The sequence below is a fragment of the Labrus mixtus genome, chromosome 22, assembly GCF_963584025.1.
Source record: "Labrus mixtus chromosome 22, fLabMix1.1, whole genome shotgun sequence".
Lineage (NCBI taxonomy): Eukaryota > Metazoa > Chordata > Actinopteri > Labriformes > Labridae > Labrus > Labrus mixtus.
Window position 1 is genome coordinate 16,355,138 of NC_083633.1, and position 22,036 is coordinate 16,377,173.

The 22,036-nt window shown below is 41.4% G+C and overlaps 1 protein-coding gene across 3 annotated transcripts in view; it reads right to left on the minus strand.

Moving 5' to 3' along the window:
- Positions 1 to 3,103: 3,103 nt before the first annotated feature.
- Positions 3,104 to 22,036, minus strand: part of pawr (PRKC, apoptosis, WT1, regulator) — a 52,551-nt gene continuing 33,618 nt past the window's right edge. For 2 of the 3 annotated variants that reach the window (XM_061029491.1, XM_061029488.1), the window contains 6 exons: positions 20,843 to 20,965; positions 13,537 to 13,571; positions 10,507 to 10,633; positions 8,825 to 8,929; positions 6,546 to 6,707; positions 3,104 to 4,478 (listed from right to left, as the gene is read on the minus strand). In XM_061029491.1, coding sequence (XP_060885474.1) covers positions 4,392 to 4,478; positions 6,546 to 6,707; positions 8,825 to 8,929; positions 10,507 to 10,633; positions 13,537 to 13,571; positions 20,843 to 20,965 — 639 coding nt within the window. In that variant the 3' untranslated portion in view covers positions 3,104 to 4,391. The remainder of the gene's footprint in view (positions 4,479 to 6,545; positions 6,708 to 8,824; positions 8,930 to 10,506; positions 10,634 to 13,536; positions 13,572 to 20,842; positions 20,966 to 22,036) is intronic. The other variant, XM_061029492.1, reaches the window with a different exon arrangement.

Below are 22,036 nucleotides of genomic sequence, written 5' to 3' on the forward strand. Positions count from 1 at the left end.
TGACAACCCCCGGGGGTCCAAGAGGAAGAGATCTTCAAAAAAAAACAACAACACATGACTTAATTCCCAACGGAGGCGCAAGCCACTCAAGTCTGTCATCCTCTGCTTCTGCTGGGCATAGAGGGTTCAACCCTCTGCATTGTGTGTGTGTGTGTGTGTGGAGAATTGTGTATGTGTGTGTGTATGTGTGTGTGAGCAAAAGAAACAGGCCAGTCGTGCAGCTGTGGATGGGTTGCCATGACTAAAACTGAATACAACGCCCCAGCTAATCACACTTAAGTCCATGGATGTAGATTTGTTTGTCTCCACAGAATGGAGACTCAAGGTGATGAAGGCTTTTATGCAACGTTTAAGGTCCCTCAGAGATTAGAGATTTGAGATGACAAGGTGAAAAGTTAATCGTGTAAATAACACAAAGTTTTCCTCTGGGCACAGGACTCATGGACAGAGCACTGATCAGCCAAAGGGGAATCCAAGAACATCCAAAAACCCAGTGTATCTATATAAATGTTTTTGTACTTTTAGGTCACTTGTGCTGCAAAAGTTGGACACAAAAGAGGAGTACTACTTCATAAACATTTATTTGTGGTGGCAGGTTGGCAAGTATATTCTACAATTCTACAATTCACTTAGCAGACGTTTTTATCCAAAGCGACGTACATCAGAGAGTAAGTACAACACAAGCACGGATCTAGAAAAAAAGGGAAGAATGTCAGTAAGAGCAAACGATCAGCTTTGAGTCTGATTGGACACACAGGTGCTGACAGGAAGTGACCAGAGGCAAAGCACAACATTGAGGGCAGTTCTTGAGAGCTCTAATCGGTATAGAAACCATCTTATAAGAAGAAGAAGAAGAAGAATTTATACTTTATTGATCCCGCGAGGGGAAATTCGTTTTTTTACACTCTGTCTAGTAAACATGCTACACAAACATGAACTGAAATACACACACATGCACAAACAGGATCCTGTGGACATGCACTAATGGAGAGGTCTCAGAGTGAGGGGGCTGCCCTACGGCGGGCGCTCCTGAGCTTGTGGGAGGGGGGGGTTAGGTGCCTTGCTCAAGGGCACCTCGGCAGTGCTCAGGAAGTGGCCTGGCACCTCTCCAGCTACCAGACCAATTTCCGGACTTGGTCCGTGCCGGGACTTGAACCGGCGACCTTCCGATTCGCTAAGTCGTCGTTATCAAACAAAAACCATCGTCACAACCATCATCATCATCAATAATATGGAGACCATCATCATTAAGTTAGTAGGTATTCATGAAAGAGCTGGGTCTTTAGCTTTTTCTTAAAGGTGCAGAGGGACTCTGCAGATCACATGGAGTTTGGAAGTTCACTCCACCACCGGGGGGCGACAGAGGAGAAGAGTCTATCATACTTCAAAACTATTTTATATATTGGAAGGGTTAGGGTTAGAACAAAAACTACAAAGCATGACAACCACTTTAAAGACTTTAATGACCAGATTTTGACAAACTTTTATGTTACCAAACTGTTTCACGTTGTTAAAACTCTTTGAATATGTAGTGTTAACTGCTTCAAATGTTATTTCCCCTCCTCCTCCCTGCCATGAGGCGAAGGTAAAACAAACAAAACCAGAAACTTTTCCACTATCCTGAGCTGAACAAGTCAAAGTCTGCCTTTTTTTTTTTAAATGTCACACCTTTAGACCGCCATTAGTTGATTCCTCTCTGTTTGTGAACTGTATCAGAATTACATTGACTTTTACAGAACATTTCAACAAAGGGCAGCTCTGCATGTGGTCCAGGTATTCAGAGAAGTGCACCTGAAGTCTTGTTTTTTTTCTAGGTCTAGCTCCAGACATGTTGCTGTTTGTCAGCAGAGAGCGCCTGGCAGCACAGCGTGACTTCAAAAAGCACTTTCATGGAGGAGCGGCGGAAAAATCTCACAAACTTGAAAGTGACAGCGAGAGATTGGGCCTTCTGCTGGAAGTACTGTGTGACATCAGATGGAGTTCGAAGGTCTGAGCCCAATCATTTCCCAACACCAAGGACGATTCAATTTGAATCCCAGCTTTAAAGCGTCACCTCAGGTATCACTTGGCTTGAGATAATGAGGTATAAAAGGTGCATGAGTAGGTAGAAGTCATTTTCAGGCTGCTGTGAGAAAGTGGAGCAGAAGAAATTGGCAGAGGAAATTGCACAAATATGTCCGGTCTCGTTCCATCCACTCGTTCTGGCTCTCTCTGGCATCCTGACCCCCGCCATCCTCGGCGTGGATGAGTGCTTCCCTGCACCAGAGACCCTGGAGATTGAGGAGATTGGCCGTAGAACCGAGAGCATGAAACCAACCGATAATGAAATATGGCTGGGTTTCTACAAGGACAAGATAAGGCCTGCCTCTCATCTCTGTCCGCACTATCAGCCTTTCAGGATCTAATAGGACTTTTGTAGAGGTAAACAAGCAAACCAGATTAGACAAAGGATTTTCATGACAAGCTATATTAAGCATTTTGTTGGTACATAAACTCCAAACATTGATTAAGTTGTGCATTGAATTGATTTTGACAGAAAGGGAGTTCGTTTGCTCGGTCAAAGACAAAGAAAACCAATATTTGGCATCAGCAATTTGGCAAGGCATTCTTCGTATTAAATCTGGATATTATGTTGCCGTTTCATGTCTGGTTTCTCACATTTGGCAGCAAACTCTTTACTTATTATATCGTGATTGTCTTGGACCTCTGTTGCCAGGAAGAATGACAACTTTTCATAAAAATGCAAATAGGGATTATGGAGCGAGCCTCAAGCAGCTCAGATCAGCTGAAAGAGGTCATTATCTGAAAATGTAGGTGACATTGCTCCGGTTATGTTTCCTATTTAAGAAGATTGATGTGTTTCAACGGTGTAATAGAAGATCTGCGAGGTGGAAGGAGGTTTTTTTTGTTATGTCCCAGGATGGTGGCTGTATACAGTAAGGTGTTGATTGACATGTTGAATCATCATGATTGGGAGTGTGTGTTTGTGTTCAGAGCACTCGGCAGAGGATCTGAACCCCCCGCCACCGTCACATTGCATTACTGCCTCAGTGGCACAGCATCATCACAGCAAATTAGTCTTAATGAACACGAGCGAGTCGACTGAGGAGAGAGATAATCAAACTTTTATTAAATGTCTTAATCTTCTGTACATGCATAATGTCATGGAAAGAGAGATGGGTTTGTGGTGTCTGCCAACGAGTGGATGATCTTTACTCCAAAATGTGAGCATGAATGTGGAAGCTGAATTATCTATTGTACGTCTAAAACCTATCGATTAATCGCCATAGAGGAGGAGCTTAATGAAAAAGCTCCTTAGTGAGATAAAAAGATTTTAGTACGGAAATTACCCAGATGAGCCTGTTCCCTTGAGTAAACAAAACGAGATGCATTTCAAAAAGTATGTTCCTTCAGTTCATTTTGGTTGTCATACAAAAAAAAATGCACTGTAGCTCACTCCACACATCTTAGATGCCATAAACAGAGCAGCTAAAACATCTATCAAATATCACAAAGAGATAACTTGTAAACAAATTACAGGAAGAAAAATGCTTTTAAAAATAGGATCCATATGTATATTCTAGGAAAAGGGGTTGACCCTGCAACATTTCATTGAAATGCATAAAGCATGTACTTGGTAGAAAGTTTTACATCCGAAAAAATAATCATTGAATTTTCTTCATCCAGGTTCGTAGACGCCCTTATTGGGCTGTAAATGTACCAAGAAATGATGCGAGGAAAGAAATCTGGCACTACTGTTAATTATTAAAGCACCAGGCTTTAAGTGTTTTTTTTTTTTTGGACAAATAAAATTGCACGTCTTGCACACTTTGGCTGTTGGTAATGAAAAAGTAACTAGGTCGAATTTAGTCCAAGTGTTCCTCGACAGAAGCTCCATCGCTGAATGAACTGCACTCAGACAAACGTCTGACATTGCAATACTGCAATTTGGTTATTCAATTGACCTGGAAGGGTTCCAATCTGAACAGGAAAAATATAGATTTTTTTCAACCTCTAAACATGTTTTCAAAAAGGCTTTGTGTGCTCGTTGGTGCTGCACATACATTCGTTTGACTTTTGCTTTTTAAGACCTTATCAAAAAAAAAAATCTAAAAATTAACAATCTTAATGGCCTATGTACAATACATTTACATTAAATATGGATATGATGACAGATAGTCCTCATGAGAGTGTCAGGACAGGAAAACAAAAGCCCCTAGTTTGCTCAGCTCTCACAACTAATGGAATCGGCTGAGAGGCTGAGGAAGACTCCTTAGACAGAATATAACAGATAAAAGGTCGAGACCAAGGGCAGGAGGTCAGGAGAAAGGACAGATAAGAGTTGCTCCATTCATCTGTGATGTTTGTGTCAGGTCCAATGGGATGCAGTTCTACCTCGTCAGCTGACCGACCACTTTCAGCAGAGTCTTGTTCTCCTGTTTGAGTTGCTCGTTCTCGTCTTCAATGTCATCCAGGTCCTGTAGAGGAGGGTAAACACAGACAACCCCAAAGGTTACACTTTCTGGATACATTCAGACACATGAATATTCACAATCCTGCCTCTATACCTTTGAGGGCCCAGTCAGGTTGGAGTGTTAAGTCTGAGAGTTTCTTTCTGCAGAGTTTCCCCCTGCAGCCGCGCTGCCTCGATGGCAGCAAATTAGACATAAACAGCTTCAATTAGCTGGAAATGAGAGACTCTCAGTTGCAACAGCGCTGCCTCTTCAAAAGGACGACCCCCTATTCTCTGTTTCCCAGAATCAGTGGTCATGATGGCACGGCTCCTGAGACTGAACCAAACTACGTTTAAAGGTGAAAGTGGAAGTAAGTCGACATGAGTTTCCTAACAGCAGTTTGTCTCTTCTGCACTAGAAGAGTGAAAAGTTAACTCTGGTGTTAGAAGCGACAATCAATATGTTGAGCCTTCAGCAACTCTTTCCCTGAATCAGCATCTCCCATTAGCTTAATGGAGCTTAATGGTTTGTTTAGTCGCCGCACTGCAAACTCTTTTGGTTGTCTCAACTGGTCTTAAAGCATCGTTTTTGCATTCAGCAGGAAGATGCTCAAAGCAAGACCATAGTCTGTGAATATTAATGGACAGAGCCTGAGTGACGTCAGCCATCTGTTCCTGCAGGGGGCTTTGGAGTCCCATCTATGGAGGTCACCATGTTGGAAAAGGAAATGCTGTCTCAGTCTAACTTTCAGTCAATCGAACGACCGGCTGAGAGATGGAGCTGAGGCGGGTTTTAAGCCTCTTGACAAACTGTTACAGGTCAGCTATTTGTGTCTTATTGTGAATGACGCTTAACCTTCATGAAATCAAAACAGACGAGTTATCAGAAAATTCACACTTCTTGTGTGTGCTGTTCGAGACATGAGCAAATCAGACCTATTTAGTTTTTTTTAACCAGGCGGTAAACATCTTAGTTTCTGCTGTCAGGCTTTTTTAATATATCATGAATGCATTATGTGTTAACAGGTATATACAGTAAGTGCTCTCCAGAACTGTATTCTCAAGAACGAAATAAATGTCACACAGCAAAGCTTTATCTTTTATCTCTCTACTCAATAAACTTCTACACCGACTGAGGGTTCAATCTGCGGAGACAGCACAGTGGATCAGTCTTATCTCCCTTTGTTCCCATCAGGCCTTGCAGAAGCTGTTCTGGGACATTTCTGATGGATATCACTGTCAAAAGTCCTTACATAAAGGCTCTCTATTATGACCAGCTTCCTGTTTGTGCGATGCTATCACAGAGATGTCGCATGCAATATTGCACTCTCAGTATTTGCAGATATGTTGTGTCTCACAATGACTGAAGTGCCAGGATAATAACCAAGCAACATTTATTAGACTTGTTGCTTAAAATGTACACATCTCTAACTGTTGTATTTTTCAGCAGAGCTTGTGTTCTTGTTTCGATTTGATTGGCTTCACAGAGGGAGATCCGAGGTCTCTTTTCGAATCTTTGAGACATGAAAGTCTTTCTGATGTTTCCCTTCCTGCTGCATTTCCCTTATGAGATGCCAAAAAAACAGAGATGTATTTCACCAGCAGCCTCTGTGACCCCACAAAATAAGGGCTGCAAGTTGTGAAGATATTGTTGACAGTCTGTGGGTAAAAAGAAGATGAAAGCTCAGAGGGTTCAGGTAGGTTACACTCTGCCTGCTGAAAATAAAGCACACCCAGCTTACAGGAAAAGCCTCTGAACTGTGAACCCTGACCCCACTGAGAGGAGGAAGACGGACCGTGTCCCAGGAGGGCAAGCCAAGCTAGTTAACCAAACTTAAGCAATACATATTTTACCAAACCCAATATATTCCTAGCTTTCTTGCTTGAACTAACACCACTGCAGTTTCTACCTTTAATCATTACCACACATCTGAAAAGAGTGATCACTGTTTAGTGCAGAAAGCACTGGCTTGGTACACAGAACCACATCCACATTTTCAAACACTGGCGCACAATCTAGAGATGAACTTCACTTTTCATGAGCTACCAAATCTTTCAGTTCTGGTTCATAACTTTCATGACAATTCCTCACAGTGGTATCAAGAGTTTCTGATGCCTCCCCATCAAAAAGTGCTCCCAAATCAGGTGGGAGAACAGCATCAGGCGTATCCTTCTGAGATGTCTGGCAAAAAGGATTCATTTCATCAGGACAGACAGGTGCCACCTCAGGAAACTCTGTAACAACTTCATGTTTCTGCAAGACAAATTGCATCTGGGTTACAACAGTCAGAGGATTTTCTTCAGCAAAGACACATTCACCAGCCAAAGCATTCCCCAGAATGTTCATCCCATCGACAGGCAGTCGAGGACAAATATCCAAATGTACTTCCCCTTTTACCAAGTCTGAACCAATGTCAGCTCAATGTAAAGGTGCAGACACAACTTTTAATCCCATTCCCCCGTAAAAAAAAAAAACTGTGCCACCTGTGTCTCAGTCAGGTGAAGAAGGCAAAACAGGCGTGCTAGTGAAACTGTCTTGTGCACCCCGGTCACTCATGGAGCGAGGTTCACTGTGGCTCAATCTTCCCCAAATTAAACCAACCAAGCGTCACTACACCAAAGCTACTCACAGAAGAAATATAGCAACGCTAAGCTACAGCAACAAAAGGAGCTTGCTACATCTGAGCTTTTCCACGTTTTAGATTTATTATAACTTCATTTCAGGAGGTGGCTCAACTCTCCCATTTTCCTCTACTTGAGGATCCAACATCTTTTGTCTTTTCTCTTGACTTGCACACCTCTTCCCTCCTGTATGTTCTGTAGTTAGCTGTTGGTTGGTAATTTTAGCATGTAGCTTCCCCTGTAGGTGAACATATCGCCTGTCTGCATTGTCACCATCAAGGATTAGACAGTGATGTCACTTTCAAATGGAAGTAAATAGTCCGCTACAAATACATGTCCGTGTGTAGTCTGGTGTCATCTACTCATCCGAAGAAGTTTGATTTTGGACCGTCACAAAATGCTCCAATTTGCTTCCACTTTCTCATGTTTTCAACCCCAACAGGGTGAATGTTTTGTAACCCCCAACCCCAATCTTTCCCTAAGTCTGTCAAACTGTAACTAGGCTGCATGATGCCTTTTTGCAGCTTATATTTATATACACATATTACATTTACCTCAGCAAAGATTCCTGATAAGTGATTTATTGAATGTTGGTTGAAAAGCACTACCGACACAGGTACAGGACAGAATCAGCAAAGCGATAAGACTCACTGCTTCATCCATAAGAGGTCGCCAATACGACACAAACCTAAAGTTCCTCACAGGCGCTTTAACTCATTCAGCCTCTCTGCAGATGGCAGACGAGGTCGAGCAGGTTCAGGGTCGCCTGATCATCAGGTGAGATATCCCTGTCATCTAGCTGTATTTACTCTCCATCATGGTGATTATGGATGCTTTTGTCTAACTGTAATCAGCCGTGCATAGTTAACATGGAAAGCTCATTCATTTGTTTCAGGTTTGAACAAAGCCTTTAATCTGATCTGTGACTGATTGTAGTCGTTTTCATATACCAGAGGGGATCTGACAATTCCACGCTGATTGGATGAAGATGAAGAGGTCATCATTTGGTGATCATTGACGTTGGCTTGTGGTTAATTTGCTGAATGAGTAATGCTTTATGAATGATTAAGCATGAGGTTGAAACTTGATCTAGAGGGTTTTTGAACACCGAAAGCTTGACTCTGTCAACTTCAACTCAAGTGTATCGTTAAAAGAGCTGAAAAGTAAAGAGTTAGAGACTAGGATGAAAAGATAAAGATTGTTGTGTTCGCAGTCGTCACTGAACACTTTCTTTCTGTTATTGATCGTTTTCTCTTCTGCTTTTTTGACAATCGGTCCCAAACCTTCTGAGACGAGGACCCCCTCAGAGTTGAACTTAAAGACCCTCAAATTTAAGCCGACAATCACAAAAAAGTTTTCCCCTCCACAATGTCTTTCAGACACAAAATCATGCCAGGAGTTATTGTGTTTGTTGAAATAAGCAAACAATGAACATTAATGTCACCAGCTCAGTTGTCAACAAACTACTTGTGAATTTTGTTTTGTGTTAAAAATGCAAATTGTACTCATGTCTCTGAGTCTAATATTTGCTTCTTAACTGTAACAAGGGTGTAAAAACAAAAATAGAGGTTTGCTGGGTTCTACATCCTAATGGACTACAACAAAAAAAAACATTGTAGAATTATACATAGCTATTAAAAACAACTCCACTTGAATGCCAGATGATGATTTCGCAACCCCCTCACGCCTCCCACACATGAAAACACCAAAAAAAACATCAGAGCAAAAAATGACGCAGGCTGGACTCACTGTGTTCAGCAAGTCAATTTCCTCTTTCAGCTTCCCGATGAGGTCATCTTTGTCCTGGTGGGCTTTTAGCAACCGGGCGTTCTCCTGACGCTCTCTGGCCAGCTCCTGAAAACACACACGCATGAAGAACAACATGATTATGTTAATCATGAATAATTTACAAGATGAAAACAGCATGACATTTGTATTTAAGTTAACAAACATTGGCATAAAAAAAAAAGATGTTGTTAATTTAGGTGATATTTGATAATTGCAGACTTTCAAAAAAATGTTTTCAACCAAAGTGAAAAGAAAAACTAATTCATTAAATTAAAAAGTAATTCCCCTTCTTTATTGAAAACTCATTTCACTTCCTTTTTTTAATAGCTGTTTAGACTTAGTCAATAGGAAGCATTGAATCTCTGTGATATGACAGTTGGACATCATTATTCTTTTTCCTAACTCACCAGACGCTGCAGTTATAAACACAATACAAACTGTCAGTGAACAATGCATTAAAAGAGTCTTTGTGTTGCTTTCAAATTGAACTTGGTTTAAAGACAGTGTGTTATTGTCTGCCTCCTCCAACAACTTCTGTGAAATCAATGGATGATGTTCCCCCCTCGCTTTATCTCAATCATTCACCATGCATGAATGTTGAACCTGCTGTTTGAGTACATGACTGAAAAGATGATAAGACCAGGATTTCTACTTAAGAGCAGCAGTAAAGTGTTTCCATGGAAACCGAACAAGCAGGTAGTCATTCTGGGTTTGGGTAAGATACAGCCAGGCTTTGAACAAAAGCGTCTTTTCCAGTGAGGGATATATATTTATAGCAAACAAACGGAGAATACATCTCTGTAATTTGAGAGGTTTTTCAGTAATATCTAAAGTTGCACCCTGGAGAAAGAAATCTTGTGTAAACAGAACTGTTCCTCGAGGAAAGTGAAAGTGTTTGAAATTTGATTTTTTAAAGTGTCTCAAGCCATTTGACTCAGAAAAACACCTCGCACAGAAAGTCACTGAGGTCACAGAAGTACTTACTTTAAAAACCTCTTTTTGAAAGCAACCCAAGTGACATTTGTTCCAAGCTGAATTTTTCACTTTGAGAGCTTGAGTGTCTGATGGGCACGGCGTGGGAGGTAAAAGGCATATCTGCGGTGTAAAAGGTCATCTCTTCAACAAGGAGGAGAATTTTGACCATCGTGGAGACACAGAATCCAGACAGAAAATCAAAACCTGGGATGGCTGCTGAAAGTGGAAATTCATTTAAACAGAAGTGCCTCTGATAGAGGCTTTCAGTCAGACAAAAAAAGTTTAGGATGGACTCGTACAAACTCCAGGAGCATTTAAAAGTTGGTGGGTTTGTTAGTGATAGCAGATTTAATTCTGGTTACACAAACAATTATAGAGGAAGGAAACCCAACTGCAGTGAAGAGGAAAAAGAGGAGAAAAAGGTGTAATAAAAACTAGTCATTGAACTTTCTAAAACCCTGTGTATCTCCTCCAATCCTACACAAGAATCAGTTCTGCTGTGGACTGTACCGACCCGAGGGATCTTTGACATTTGATGTCCAAATTATGTCAGCAGCACAATATGTCAGTGTCCATCACTGAGGTAGTTTGGCTTCACATATGTAAAAACCAATGAGACAGAGACACACTGTCCTTATTAATATACGGCCAATGGTCAGAAGACACACCTTCTCCAGCTCCTCCATCCTGTTCTCCAAACTCCACGTTGCTGCAGCTCCATCATCTCTGGCGTGACGGTGGTGTCGTTGTCTGCTGTTCCTACTCACCTCTTCTTCAGACCCCGGCCCTGCAGAGCTGCAACAAACGCAAGACAAGAAAACAGAACTTAGTTACCAAAATAAAAGTATTTTTATTTTATTTTTTACTTCAAATAGTCATGATGAAAGAAAAAGGTAGTAAAAGCTGTGTATATTGTGCAGGTTACCACTGTGCAAAGTGTCCAGTACTGTATTAACACTAAGGCTGTTTGAAGGTATGACTCATTGCCACTTTATGAAACTTCAATGGGATGACACATCCATCATCAGAAGAACAGGTGGGAATATCTTCTGCGTTTTTGCCCTTTCTAATTAAGCATGCATTATTAACAGGCCTCTGCCTTTTATGCCGTTAATGGAGAAAAAAGGTCTGCCAAGGGTTTGCAACTTAGTGCAAAAAGGATTCTGATTTAGACACAATTTACATATTACAACTTCAAATAGGCTCAAGAATGGCAGAAGCTGTTCTTATATCGGGGGGGTTGTCAAGGTTTTTGTTCGCAGCTCTTAGAGAACATTAACCTTATCTCCTCTTTACTTCTTTGCTGCTTAGTGACGGATTCTGGGGCAGCTGGAGAAGAATATTCAGGTGGAGATTATTTGCTGACTGACCTTCTTTCAATAAATATTAATTTATTAAATATGTATAATCGTAGAATGAGTTCTGTAACTGCCCCACAAAAAACCTGGCAGATTGTTGTTTATAGAATCTCACTGGAAATAAAATGAGTCTTGAGACTGTGCTGAATTTTCTGCAGGAGGCTGTCTGCATATTTCTACAGCTGAGACAAACAGGAAAGCTGCTGGCAAGACAAAGGACAAACATTACTCCTTTGTGCCATCTGTACTCTTTTTTAGGATCTGCCAAATGTGATGGTCCCAATATAGACAAGTTTACAAAGCAGTTCCTTCCAAATCTAAGAATTAAGACAGCAAAGGGGTGTATGGTTAAAAACTTCTTTGGCTTTCTTTGATTTGACTGAATAGAAAACATCACACTGCAGCCTTTTTGGAAATGATGAATAAATATGTGAAGAAGGAAAAGACAGTAAAGATGTACCATTCTAGTTATAACTCCAGTGAAACTCTACTGAAAAAAAAAGATCTTGCTGATTGATTGATTAGCAAAAAGTGTGCAATAAAATGCACATTTTGATACATAAAGTATACCGAGGTGTGCACTTTCATATGACCTTGCAGAACACTTAAAGCAGGATGAGGGCTTAAAGAAAAGGGACATAGTAGACATGGGATTGGTTGTGTTATGATAAAATTCATCCACCTATTTCTGAGTTAAATCTCTGTTTCACCCAGCTCAGACTGTCTTCTTTTCTCTGTTGAGGCTCCAGTTCTCATGCACAAGCAGAGGCTTTATTTGTACGATGACATTTACAGGACCAACAGCTTATTTCGCTCACTTATACAAAGAGGCAAACATTAGAGCGGCCATCACTTTTGATGAAGAGGGAGTCCTTGAAACGCTTTCCTTGGCGATCGCCCACGCCAAGATAAAGTGCATTTCATTTGTCTCTCTCATTGTGGCTCTAACTGCCACTTGTCCTTTATCAGTACGAGCACACACACACACACACACACAGACGTACACATGCAGAATGCTAACACACAATCATACACAGGTATACATTACAAAGCAGACCAACAACAAATACACCCCCCTCACCATGATGCCCAGAAAAGCAGAACACAGAAATGCCTTGTTTAAGTCAACGCTTGTCATCTTTTTTTCAGTAGATATCTGAATGTTGGCACACACAAACACAAGTACTCAGCAGGTGTTGAAGCTAAGCCTTAACAACCATGGCCTCCATACTAAATATCACACTGCGGCCCATTAGCACCCTGCAGCGGGAGGTCTGGGGGAAGAGCCGAGCCGAGCCAATAAAACACTCTTGGGAGCCTCAGCGGGTGGGAAGGAGAAAGCACAGACAGGTATAACAACGTCTCTTACAAACACAAGTGTCACCTCACACACCAATCAACACACAGTACTCGAGCATTACTTAATGTCTGATCTGTCCTCAATAAATCCCTTTTGCTCTAAAAACCAAGAAAAGTTTGACAAAGTATTAATTGAAAGACATAATATTTCAAAGTACATTTGATTGGAAGCGACCAATCAGAGTGTAGCGGATCACAGTCCCTTGTGTTCTATCTTAATGGCGGCCGAGTTTTCAAGCTTTGTTAATGGCCGTGTTTTGGTTTTGAATTCTCCCATCTCCAAGGGCCTCTGAACTATCCAAGATGAACGACATTCATTTATTCGGTCATTGGGAAAGTTAAAGGGGCTTAAGGCAAAATGATACTAATGTAGTGTTGGGACAACACAAGTGGGCAGTAGAGGGGTTGTTACTACATCCTCGTGGACAGGAAGTGTTTAAGTATATAGCAGGCTAGTCCAGGGGGGTCCATTTCATGGTTCAATATACATATCATAAGGTAATGAGGCTACTTGAATGATAAAAGTCTTGAAAATTCCCATCCCTAGAAAAAAGATACCAACGTGCTTTGTGACTAAACTTCTGCAATAAACGAGAAGGAGACATCTTTCCCAACAGTGACCTTTTAGGAGGTTGTCTTGAAAGTTTAGAGGCCTGTTGATAGACAGAGCAGATTTCATCTCCAAACCTTTGAAAGCTGACGATTAACTCTCAACACTCCCAGCCTGCAACAACAGTGAAATGTCTCAGGCCCAGATGGGGTCTGCTCAAAATGCTGTTCTTTCTTGAGACAGAAAGTAAGAGATAGAGCAATCCTGAGTGGGGGAATAGACAGTGATGGAAAGTGCTCCTTGGTGCATATCGTTGTGTTTTGACATAAACTTCTGTTTCTCGTCCAGGCCTCTGTTACTTAACTAGACACATTACTAGTGATGTGAAAGCAGATAAACTCTCAGTGTGAGGACAATAAAATGAGTCTCACCTCTTGTGGCGGCCGCTCCCAGATCTGGGGGTTTCCTGAAAAAAAAAAAATGAGAGGAATAAATTCAAGAAGGTAGACATCAGAGCGAGATTTGGGGTATCATCTGTTGTGTTCGAGTGCCTTGGGTTGTGTTGGTCCCAAAAAGAAATGAAAAAAAAATCACAGAATCTCATCGGCTGGATAAGACAAATTCTTCAGGAGCAGCATTTATAGAAAGCCTTCAGGTTGTGTGCAAGCATTTGTGAATCCCACAAGCTGGGCTGATATATAGATGAGCTCTGTTGCATTTAATAGTTCAGCAGGAGCCCTATAGCCCCAAGTTGTATCCGGCAATCTTGTTTTGCAACGTGGAGGTGAATGTTTATCTTCTTTTTCCATTATGGTATGATCTAAAGGTTGCTTAGATCTATACAGCGGTGATGCTCCAATAAAGCCGCCCTCGGTAAAATAGCTGCCTTGGAAATATGAGTTTTTTTTGTTTTTGTGTGGGATGAATACGTATTTTCTCTCTCCTAAGGTCTTGTGCAGTGAAGGGTCCCGAGTATGATGGAGAAACCTTGGCTCTGCTACCATCTATCAGTCAGATCCTGGTCTTAGAGGGTGAGGGGGAAAACACTTTGTCTGAATCTACGCATGCATCATGCCTCTCTGTGTCAGTGACATATCATTTATTACCGCTGGATATAACCCCGGCCTTCATCTCTTCCCCGGCTCGGGCCTGGATAGATTTACTAAGACGGAGGACAGTCAAGAGTGCAGTGTCCGCTAGCAGTGGGCATGTTGTGGCTAACCGGTTACATTATTAACCTCTAGTTTAAAGCGTCACGAATTAGAAGAAGAAGAAGAAAAAGGAGAATTACATAACAACAATAACAGAATTAGATAACAAACTGAAAGAAGGTGTGATGCCTCAAACCATTTCTTGTTGTGATATGATGCTTATAGTTTTTAAGGCAGTTGAAGACCAGGATTCGCTCGGACACAGACTCCAGCTGTAGAATAAAAAAAGCTGTCCAAATGCAAATGCATTTTTGCTCCAAGGCTTTCACAGTCTATTGTAACTTGAATAAAGCAGCAGGATCTGTTGAATAAACAATTGACCTGGAAATGCAGTCTGCCATTCTCCATCAGGAACCACACTAAATAAGAAAATACAGTTTGCTTTTTAGATTTCCCCAGATCATTTTAATACATCTGTTTTATCAAATCCAACAGGAGCGAGAATCATATTCAAAGTCTGTTGGCTTACTGTCAAAGGTTCAGCGGACTGGATTGATTGTTTTCTGAGGTATAAAAGGATTGAAATATGAGTCAAAGCGACAGTATGATGTGAGGTCATAGCGGTCAGCAGAGCCTGTGAGACTGTGCCGATCCTTCTTTGCATAATGTGATGTGTGCAGTCAAAACAAAAGAGCAGAAACGGCTCTTATATGACCATGTAAAGAATAGACTAAAGCTATAGCAACAGGGTTTTAATCATATGCATTCACAGCCTAGCACAGGTAATTTTTTCTACACCTTATTCTAACAGCTTGAGTAAAATCCTGTTGTTAAGACGTTCTTCAGCCACTGGAAGAGACAATTCAAAACTTTAGAATGAGAGAGAAATCGAAAATGTACAAGCAACATATTTTCCTAATTTCGTTACAACAAGCCGCCATGTTTACGATGTGATTTCAATCCAAGCGGTTACCGTTTGTCTTCATGTTAATGGTCATTTAATGCATTCTTCTTCTCACAGATGAAAGTGAAATATTTCCAATTGAGAGGAAATTGATAGAAGCACATCTGAGATAACGATGCTTCAGCTAGGACCAAAAATGTCCCAACATGATTTTACTGTTTTAGAAGCTTCCAGATTAACATTGTTGTTGCTGGACCTTCTGAAGTGCACTTTGAGTGTCCTTAGTTTCAATATTGACAGCACTATGACATTGTAAAAATAATAACACATTAAAGATATTACTTAGCATAATTGGGCCCTTATTGAAAGACGACCCCCTTCAGTGTCGTTGAATGTGAAAGACCCAAACAATGATGTATAAACAAAAGCACGACATCTAGTCTGTTTATTATCACTAACTCTTTGTCTGAATCTCATGCTACTTTATTATCTTTGCATTATTATTTCCTCTAAGACTGTTTAAACAAGTCCTCCTGAGACAGCTGCTCCACCCCTCTGCAGATATATGAAGAGAAAATTACATTCATGCGTCAACTAAGACTCCACAACCACTGAGGTCCTTCTGCATCCAGACTGAAGTGTTTTTAAGACAAAGGTCTTTTTGGGCACGCAAAATCTGTAACATCTTATTTCTTGGCTGCTTGACAGTTCTTTAACGACTCTGCTGCCTTGAAAGTGGCATCATCCCTCTGCCTAAGTTGTCGCTTAACTTGACTGACTTTGGAGCCACGTTCTGAATCCCACTGGGACTGCAGATGTGAGTGACAGCTGGCTGGCGTCAGTCATGACCGGTACAGTCACTACACGATAAGTGGCTTCCATTACTGTGCTGAATGTACATGTTGGCATTTACAAGTCTAGATAATCCCACTTTTTTCAGATGTATTAAGAGGGGGGTCTTACTCTGACTACTACGGTAGTACATCCAGGATTTACAAACGGAAACATGTGCTAACTAGTTTAAAAGTTATAAAACAGTCATATTATAGACCATATTAACAAGCTTAAGTTTAAACAGTATCTGATGGGCCATCCCTCCATCTTTTACTTTGAGAAACTCTGAGACTAAACTCATAATCTACGTCCCTCTGTGGCTGATGAGCAGCCAAAATGCTGGAATCATATTGTACTCACAGAAAACATCCCAGACTTTATCTGTCACATTAGAATTGCACCTTTTGGAATCGTTTCTTCTATCAGGGATATGAATCTGTGAGACAAGGTCAGCGTAACTCATGTTCTTCACTGCACACAATTCACGCCTGTGCAACTTTATTTATCATGCTCGAGCTGCGCTGACAGCTCCCATAAGCCCCGCTGTGGAGCTCAGAGCTACTGAGAACACAGAGAGACAAATATCAAACAGTAAAACAAAAGCACTTTATCACTGAACTCAGGCAGATTACTACTTAATGTGAATTTCTGTGTACGAGCGCTCGCATGAAACACCCCATGGCACTTTAAATGTGTGATAAAACACATCCATCTTTCCTCGATGGTTTAATTTGATTCACGATTTATGTCTTGACAGCTCGTTAAACGTAGAAATCGCTAAAGGAATACAAACGTTGTGCATGAAAAGGTGAGATTTGCAGTGTATCTGACCACCACTGTGTAGTGCTTGGAACATGTGCAATCACTGTAGGGGTTTACAAAGATTAAAAAAAGAGAGAGATGCTCAACAGAAGTGGTATTTGCATTTTGCCGAGTAAATGCAGGCCAGATATCTTAACCAGCAAAAGTAGACTACTTGAACGTCTACTCTGAAAATCGAGACAAAATGACATTTGGATTGCCATTCTTCTTAAATATTAGTTGTTATGTGGAAAAATGCAGGAGATTTCACCAGACACACGCTGTGTGTTATTCATGCACATAATTAGTCTTAGCAATAGCTGTGTTAATTATTTGGTAGAGGGATGGAGAGGTTTAAGGGAAAAACAATACATTTCCTACTTCATGTTTATATGCACAGTGTGTCGCTAAGTGTAATATTTTTTTGAAAAGGTAAATGAAAAACTTGCGAGCTTTCATCAATGTCATCAATCTTTTTAATTTAGATGCTAACCTCACCTGGCTGTCTGAGGCTTTGAAAGGACGGATGTCAAAATGTCAACATGAAGCATAAATTGTAGGCTGAGGATCAAAACACGACTTTGCTGCTAACTCCAATGTCAACAGCCACAGAGAGTCATGTCAAATTCTCAGCCCTTTCGTGCCAATTGCAGCTAAAAGGACACCTTCTTATGGTTCAGAATGAACGTTTTTACGACGTCAGATCTGGACGTTGGGCTAACAGACTATGTTCTCATTGTTATATCAATCTACATCAGGTTCATTTGACATCAATCTAATTTCTGTATGAAAAAGATATAGAAGAAGAGCAGCGGTGTAAAAGATTTGAAAAATGCAAAAACCTGAAGATAAGAGAAAATGAAAACACATAATGGAACGTGATATAAGACACTGTGGTGTTTTAAAGACTCGTGAATAGAAAAGAAAATGTTATCAGACTCAGTGACGAGGTGGAGAAAGAAAAGTCAGATGCTGTGCAGATTCACCTCGTCTCACTTCACTACCAGTGGAAATCTTCAGTTCAATGTGATAACAGCTACGTTAGCTCATTTTGAGAAAGCTACAGGGGTAAATGTCGCCATGGACGGAGCTGCAAATTCAAACAGAATATTTCTTTAGCGGAAGATACAAATCATTAAAAAATCAATTCAATCTTTTCCAGATCAACTGTTTGTGTCAAATTAAGCAGAGATAATGTATAGTAAGTGGGCTGAGGAACCTCATCAAGGTCCTGCTCACCCTGTCAGGGTTCTATTCTTCTATAACAAACCGCTCGTTATACATTATTAAATGTATTTTCTAAAACTTCTAGGCACCTTCTTCTTTTATGTTGATGTTTTAAAAGATCTCTGTGTGACATTTTATCGGCTTTTCTTCAGCTTCCCACCAGCTTCCTTTAAGTATATCTGCTGGTAGAAGTCCTGTCAAAGATAAATATTGGTGTGGTTTAGTTGGCTTATATAACAGCGGTCCGTACAATCTTAAATCAACAGAGGTGTGAATGTGAACAAATATTGTTTCAGGCAACAGGATACATTTCAGTTTGCTGCAGGCACAGAGGCTGCTGCTCCTGGATGGAAAAGCAATGTGACAGGTAGTGAACATGTCCCTGCTGCTCAGACAAGATGCTCTGCATCAGCACCAGTTTTTTGGACTGAAAGGTGATAATTAAAAATGCAAATGAGGCTTGGGGGGGGGGGGGACTGTTAGGGTAATGTGTTTTCCATGTGTGCGTGTGTGTGAGAGAGTGAGAGAGAGAGGCGGACAGAGACCTGAACGGCTGTGTTTTGGACCTGGCGCCACATTAAATGCAGATGATCCCGAGGAATGCTACATATGGTTCTGGCTCCTGGATCGCTGAAACAGGTTTCCTTGTAGCACATGCATACCAGAGGGAGGTAAGACCTGATAACCAGGACCACATGCCCTGCAGAAGGCCTCTCTGAGCCTGCTCTTATCAGATACATGTGTCCTGTCACACGGAGGACGAGCACACACACACACACATCGCCTCTATATGCGTACTGTATGTAAATGGAACACAGGCCCACAGATGGAAAAAGAAGGACAGAGTTTGAAACATCTGATAAAATATTTCATATGCCAGATACTGTGTGGAGTTTCCATAATGTCTTCAGCAGCTAAGACACAAGACTTGCAGCTTGTTTTGGTTGTGAAGTGCTCTGAATCCTGAGGAGATTGTTAACAGCCCTGCAGCTCTGAACAGAAGTTGACATGATCCACTTTTTTAAGAACTTTTTCTCCTGATATCTTGATTCCAGCTACAAGGCCAGACTGGACGCCGTATATCATAACCAGCTTTGACATGGCAATTGCTTGTCTCCCGTTGATAAATGGGGCCTGGGAGAAGAGGCACATTTTTGGGATGCTCTGTCTCTACAGATGTCTAACTGACAGCTCTGTTGTAAATCCACTGACCACGCTGTCTGCTCTCTTTATTTCTCCCAGCCGGCCTCCTTATGAGCGAGCTGGCACAGGACCCCCAGCAGAATCTGAATGTCTCATATGTTGGATTTGAGTGACAGTGAGACATTTAATAGTTACTCTGTGCGTAGCTACATCTGGTCTGTGTTAGCCGTCACGTATGAGAATGGTAAAACATATCCAACAGGAATGAACGGACATATTTGGTTTCACATGATGGACCGAGAGTCTCTCCCTCGACAGATTGCATGGAAACAGCTGTAGCTGAACCTTTTGAGTTTCATTTTTTTGCCACCACAACTCAGCAGGTGCTGTCACAATCTTCCTGTTTGTGTGGTGTTTGTGTACATATTTCGTACACAAGCCCCTTGCTTCTTGTAAACAGCCTCAGACGGTTCCAGCCCAAAACAAAATAAGCCCGCTGATGCGAAACAGCCGATCCATCTGGAACAAAACTCTTCAACGGGATTCACTCAGCAGCAGAGACTTTTCATCTGTATGTTTTATGTCTTTCAAATAGCAGTGTTCACATCGATCAGATGATGTCTTTCATAGAAAAATACAATGCGGAGGATTCAGTCGATGTTACACAGCTGGATGCTTTTCTTATGCACGCACGTTTGAAAATCCCTCTGTGTGCATTTCAAGTGGTGTAGGAAATGACTTTGGCTGCACGGCTGAATTTCAACAACTGCTCTCAAGAAAAATGAGAAGACTCAAATTATGAGCGCGTCATTTTTTGATCTTTACTCGGGTGTTTACGTTCTCACTCTACGTTCAGATTTACTTTCCTAGTTTATTTGGAGGAACAGCAGCTCTGCACATCTTCCATCAAACAAACACAAGCTATGTTTGACAGATTCAAAGATTCATTTTGATGACATCATCAGTCATTGATTAATTAACACAGCTAAGAAGCAGACAGCTTACAGACAAAGCAGATACTAATGCTAGCATTGAAATCTATAATCTATCTGTATTTTGTTGAATGTGTTCTTTTTTTCCCCTTAATCATCGCTAAAAATAATTTTGTTAATTTCTATTGATATTTTGCTAATTTTTATCAATATACATTTTGTTGCATCACTGGGACTATTTCAAGCAGAATCATCCACTCTATGATTTCACATGAGCAGCTGCTGCAATGGAAATATCTTCAGTTTGTGACCTTTTACGAATAAGCACATTATTATGGAAAAAACCCTACAGCCCCATACTCTCTCCAGGTAGCTTTTAGGCTTTTTTCTTTTTCTCTTTAACTGATTTCACTGTGATGATGAAATGCACAGACACCTTTGGTCTTTGCATCACTGGAGATTTTCACACAAACTCAGATCCTGAGCTCTCTGGGTGTCTGCTTGAGCAACAGTGCCTCTGTTTGGCAGCATCTGTAAACCAATCTGTGCAGAATACTGCAGGAGGAGAAAATGAAGAGGATTGTAGGAATCCACGGCAGACGAAACAGACTGGAGACAGAGGCACTGCTGCAGAGACATTTTAGAGGCTGAAGCATCCTTGGTAAATACACCCGAAACATATCCACATACAGCAAAAATATTAAGAGTCTGCCTCTCTATTCTCCTCCCTCCTGTCATGACATACCATATATCCAGGGGTGGGGTCAGCTGTCATGGCCTCGTTCTGGAAAGTGTTGGCCTGAACCAGCTCCTCCTCCTCCTTACGGTTCTTCTCCCCTGTGTCGTCATCGTCCAGCTCGTCCAGGCTCTGAGAGAAAAAGAAAAATATGAGGATGCGAAATTAAGATTTGGAGGGTGGGGGGGGGGGTGGGGGGGGGGGGGGGGGGTTGGTTTGACAAAATTTGAGACAGGCCCACTGAGGTTTACCTCTTGAAATACTTCTCATGACAAAAGCATGAGAGAGTCTTTGGGACTCCCATTCCTTCCTGAAATGTTACCCAGCCCCGCTTTTAGTGAAACAGACCAAGGGTTTCTCTAAAACCATTATGTATTACTGATATATACTGTAGATTGGAAGTGATATTGATGTTCCTTTTAATCCAAGAAAATCTATACTTTTTGATTTTTTCTCATTCCTATAGGCTTGTAAGGAACTTTTACACCCTTTAACAAAATCAAGAAAGCAGTTTTATCCAGCAGAAAGCCTGCTGTGCCTATTTGTTGAAGGAATGGGGTATTCTATCCATCAGAAAGCTGACAGTAACTCTTCCACTTCAGTGCATGCTACTACACTGACAGATGAGTGGTGACAGGCGATGTCGTTCCCACCATCACAGCGATGTTGACCTGTGGCTGAACAAGACCAGGGTCTCCTTTTAATCCTCTTAAGACATGATCACATTCACTTCCAGGAATCCCTGAGGAGCTGCAACTCAAACACTACCAAACACTTAAGGGACTCGGGCAACAGGAAGATGGTGTGTTCGAGGGCCTTTCACCTCGTGGGGACAGTCTGAGGGGATTTTTCAGCTAAGGAATGTCCCTTGAACACACAATAAAAGACAAACATGCAGAGAGCAAACATCTTTCACAGCGGAGTGGGGAGTTAGCGATCATTATTTAGGCAGAGATTGTGCACATTGCCTTGGAAAACCTCCAGTTTCACTCCTTGCAATCTTTTCTTTTATCATGAAATATGTGCCTCCGCTTCCTTTTTGCATTACTTTACAGTGACCGGTGAAGAAGTGTTACTGGGTTCATCTGTCAGGAGCTGTGAAGATGCATTGCGTAAACAGAGCTCGACATTAGGATGGATGGTTGGACGGTGATGAGAGACGGAGTGATCGCGGCCAAACTCCCACAGGAACACAATGCAAAC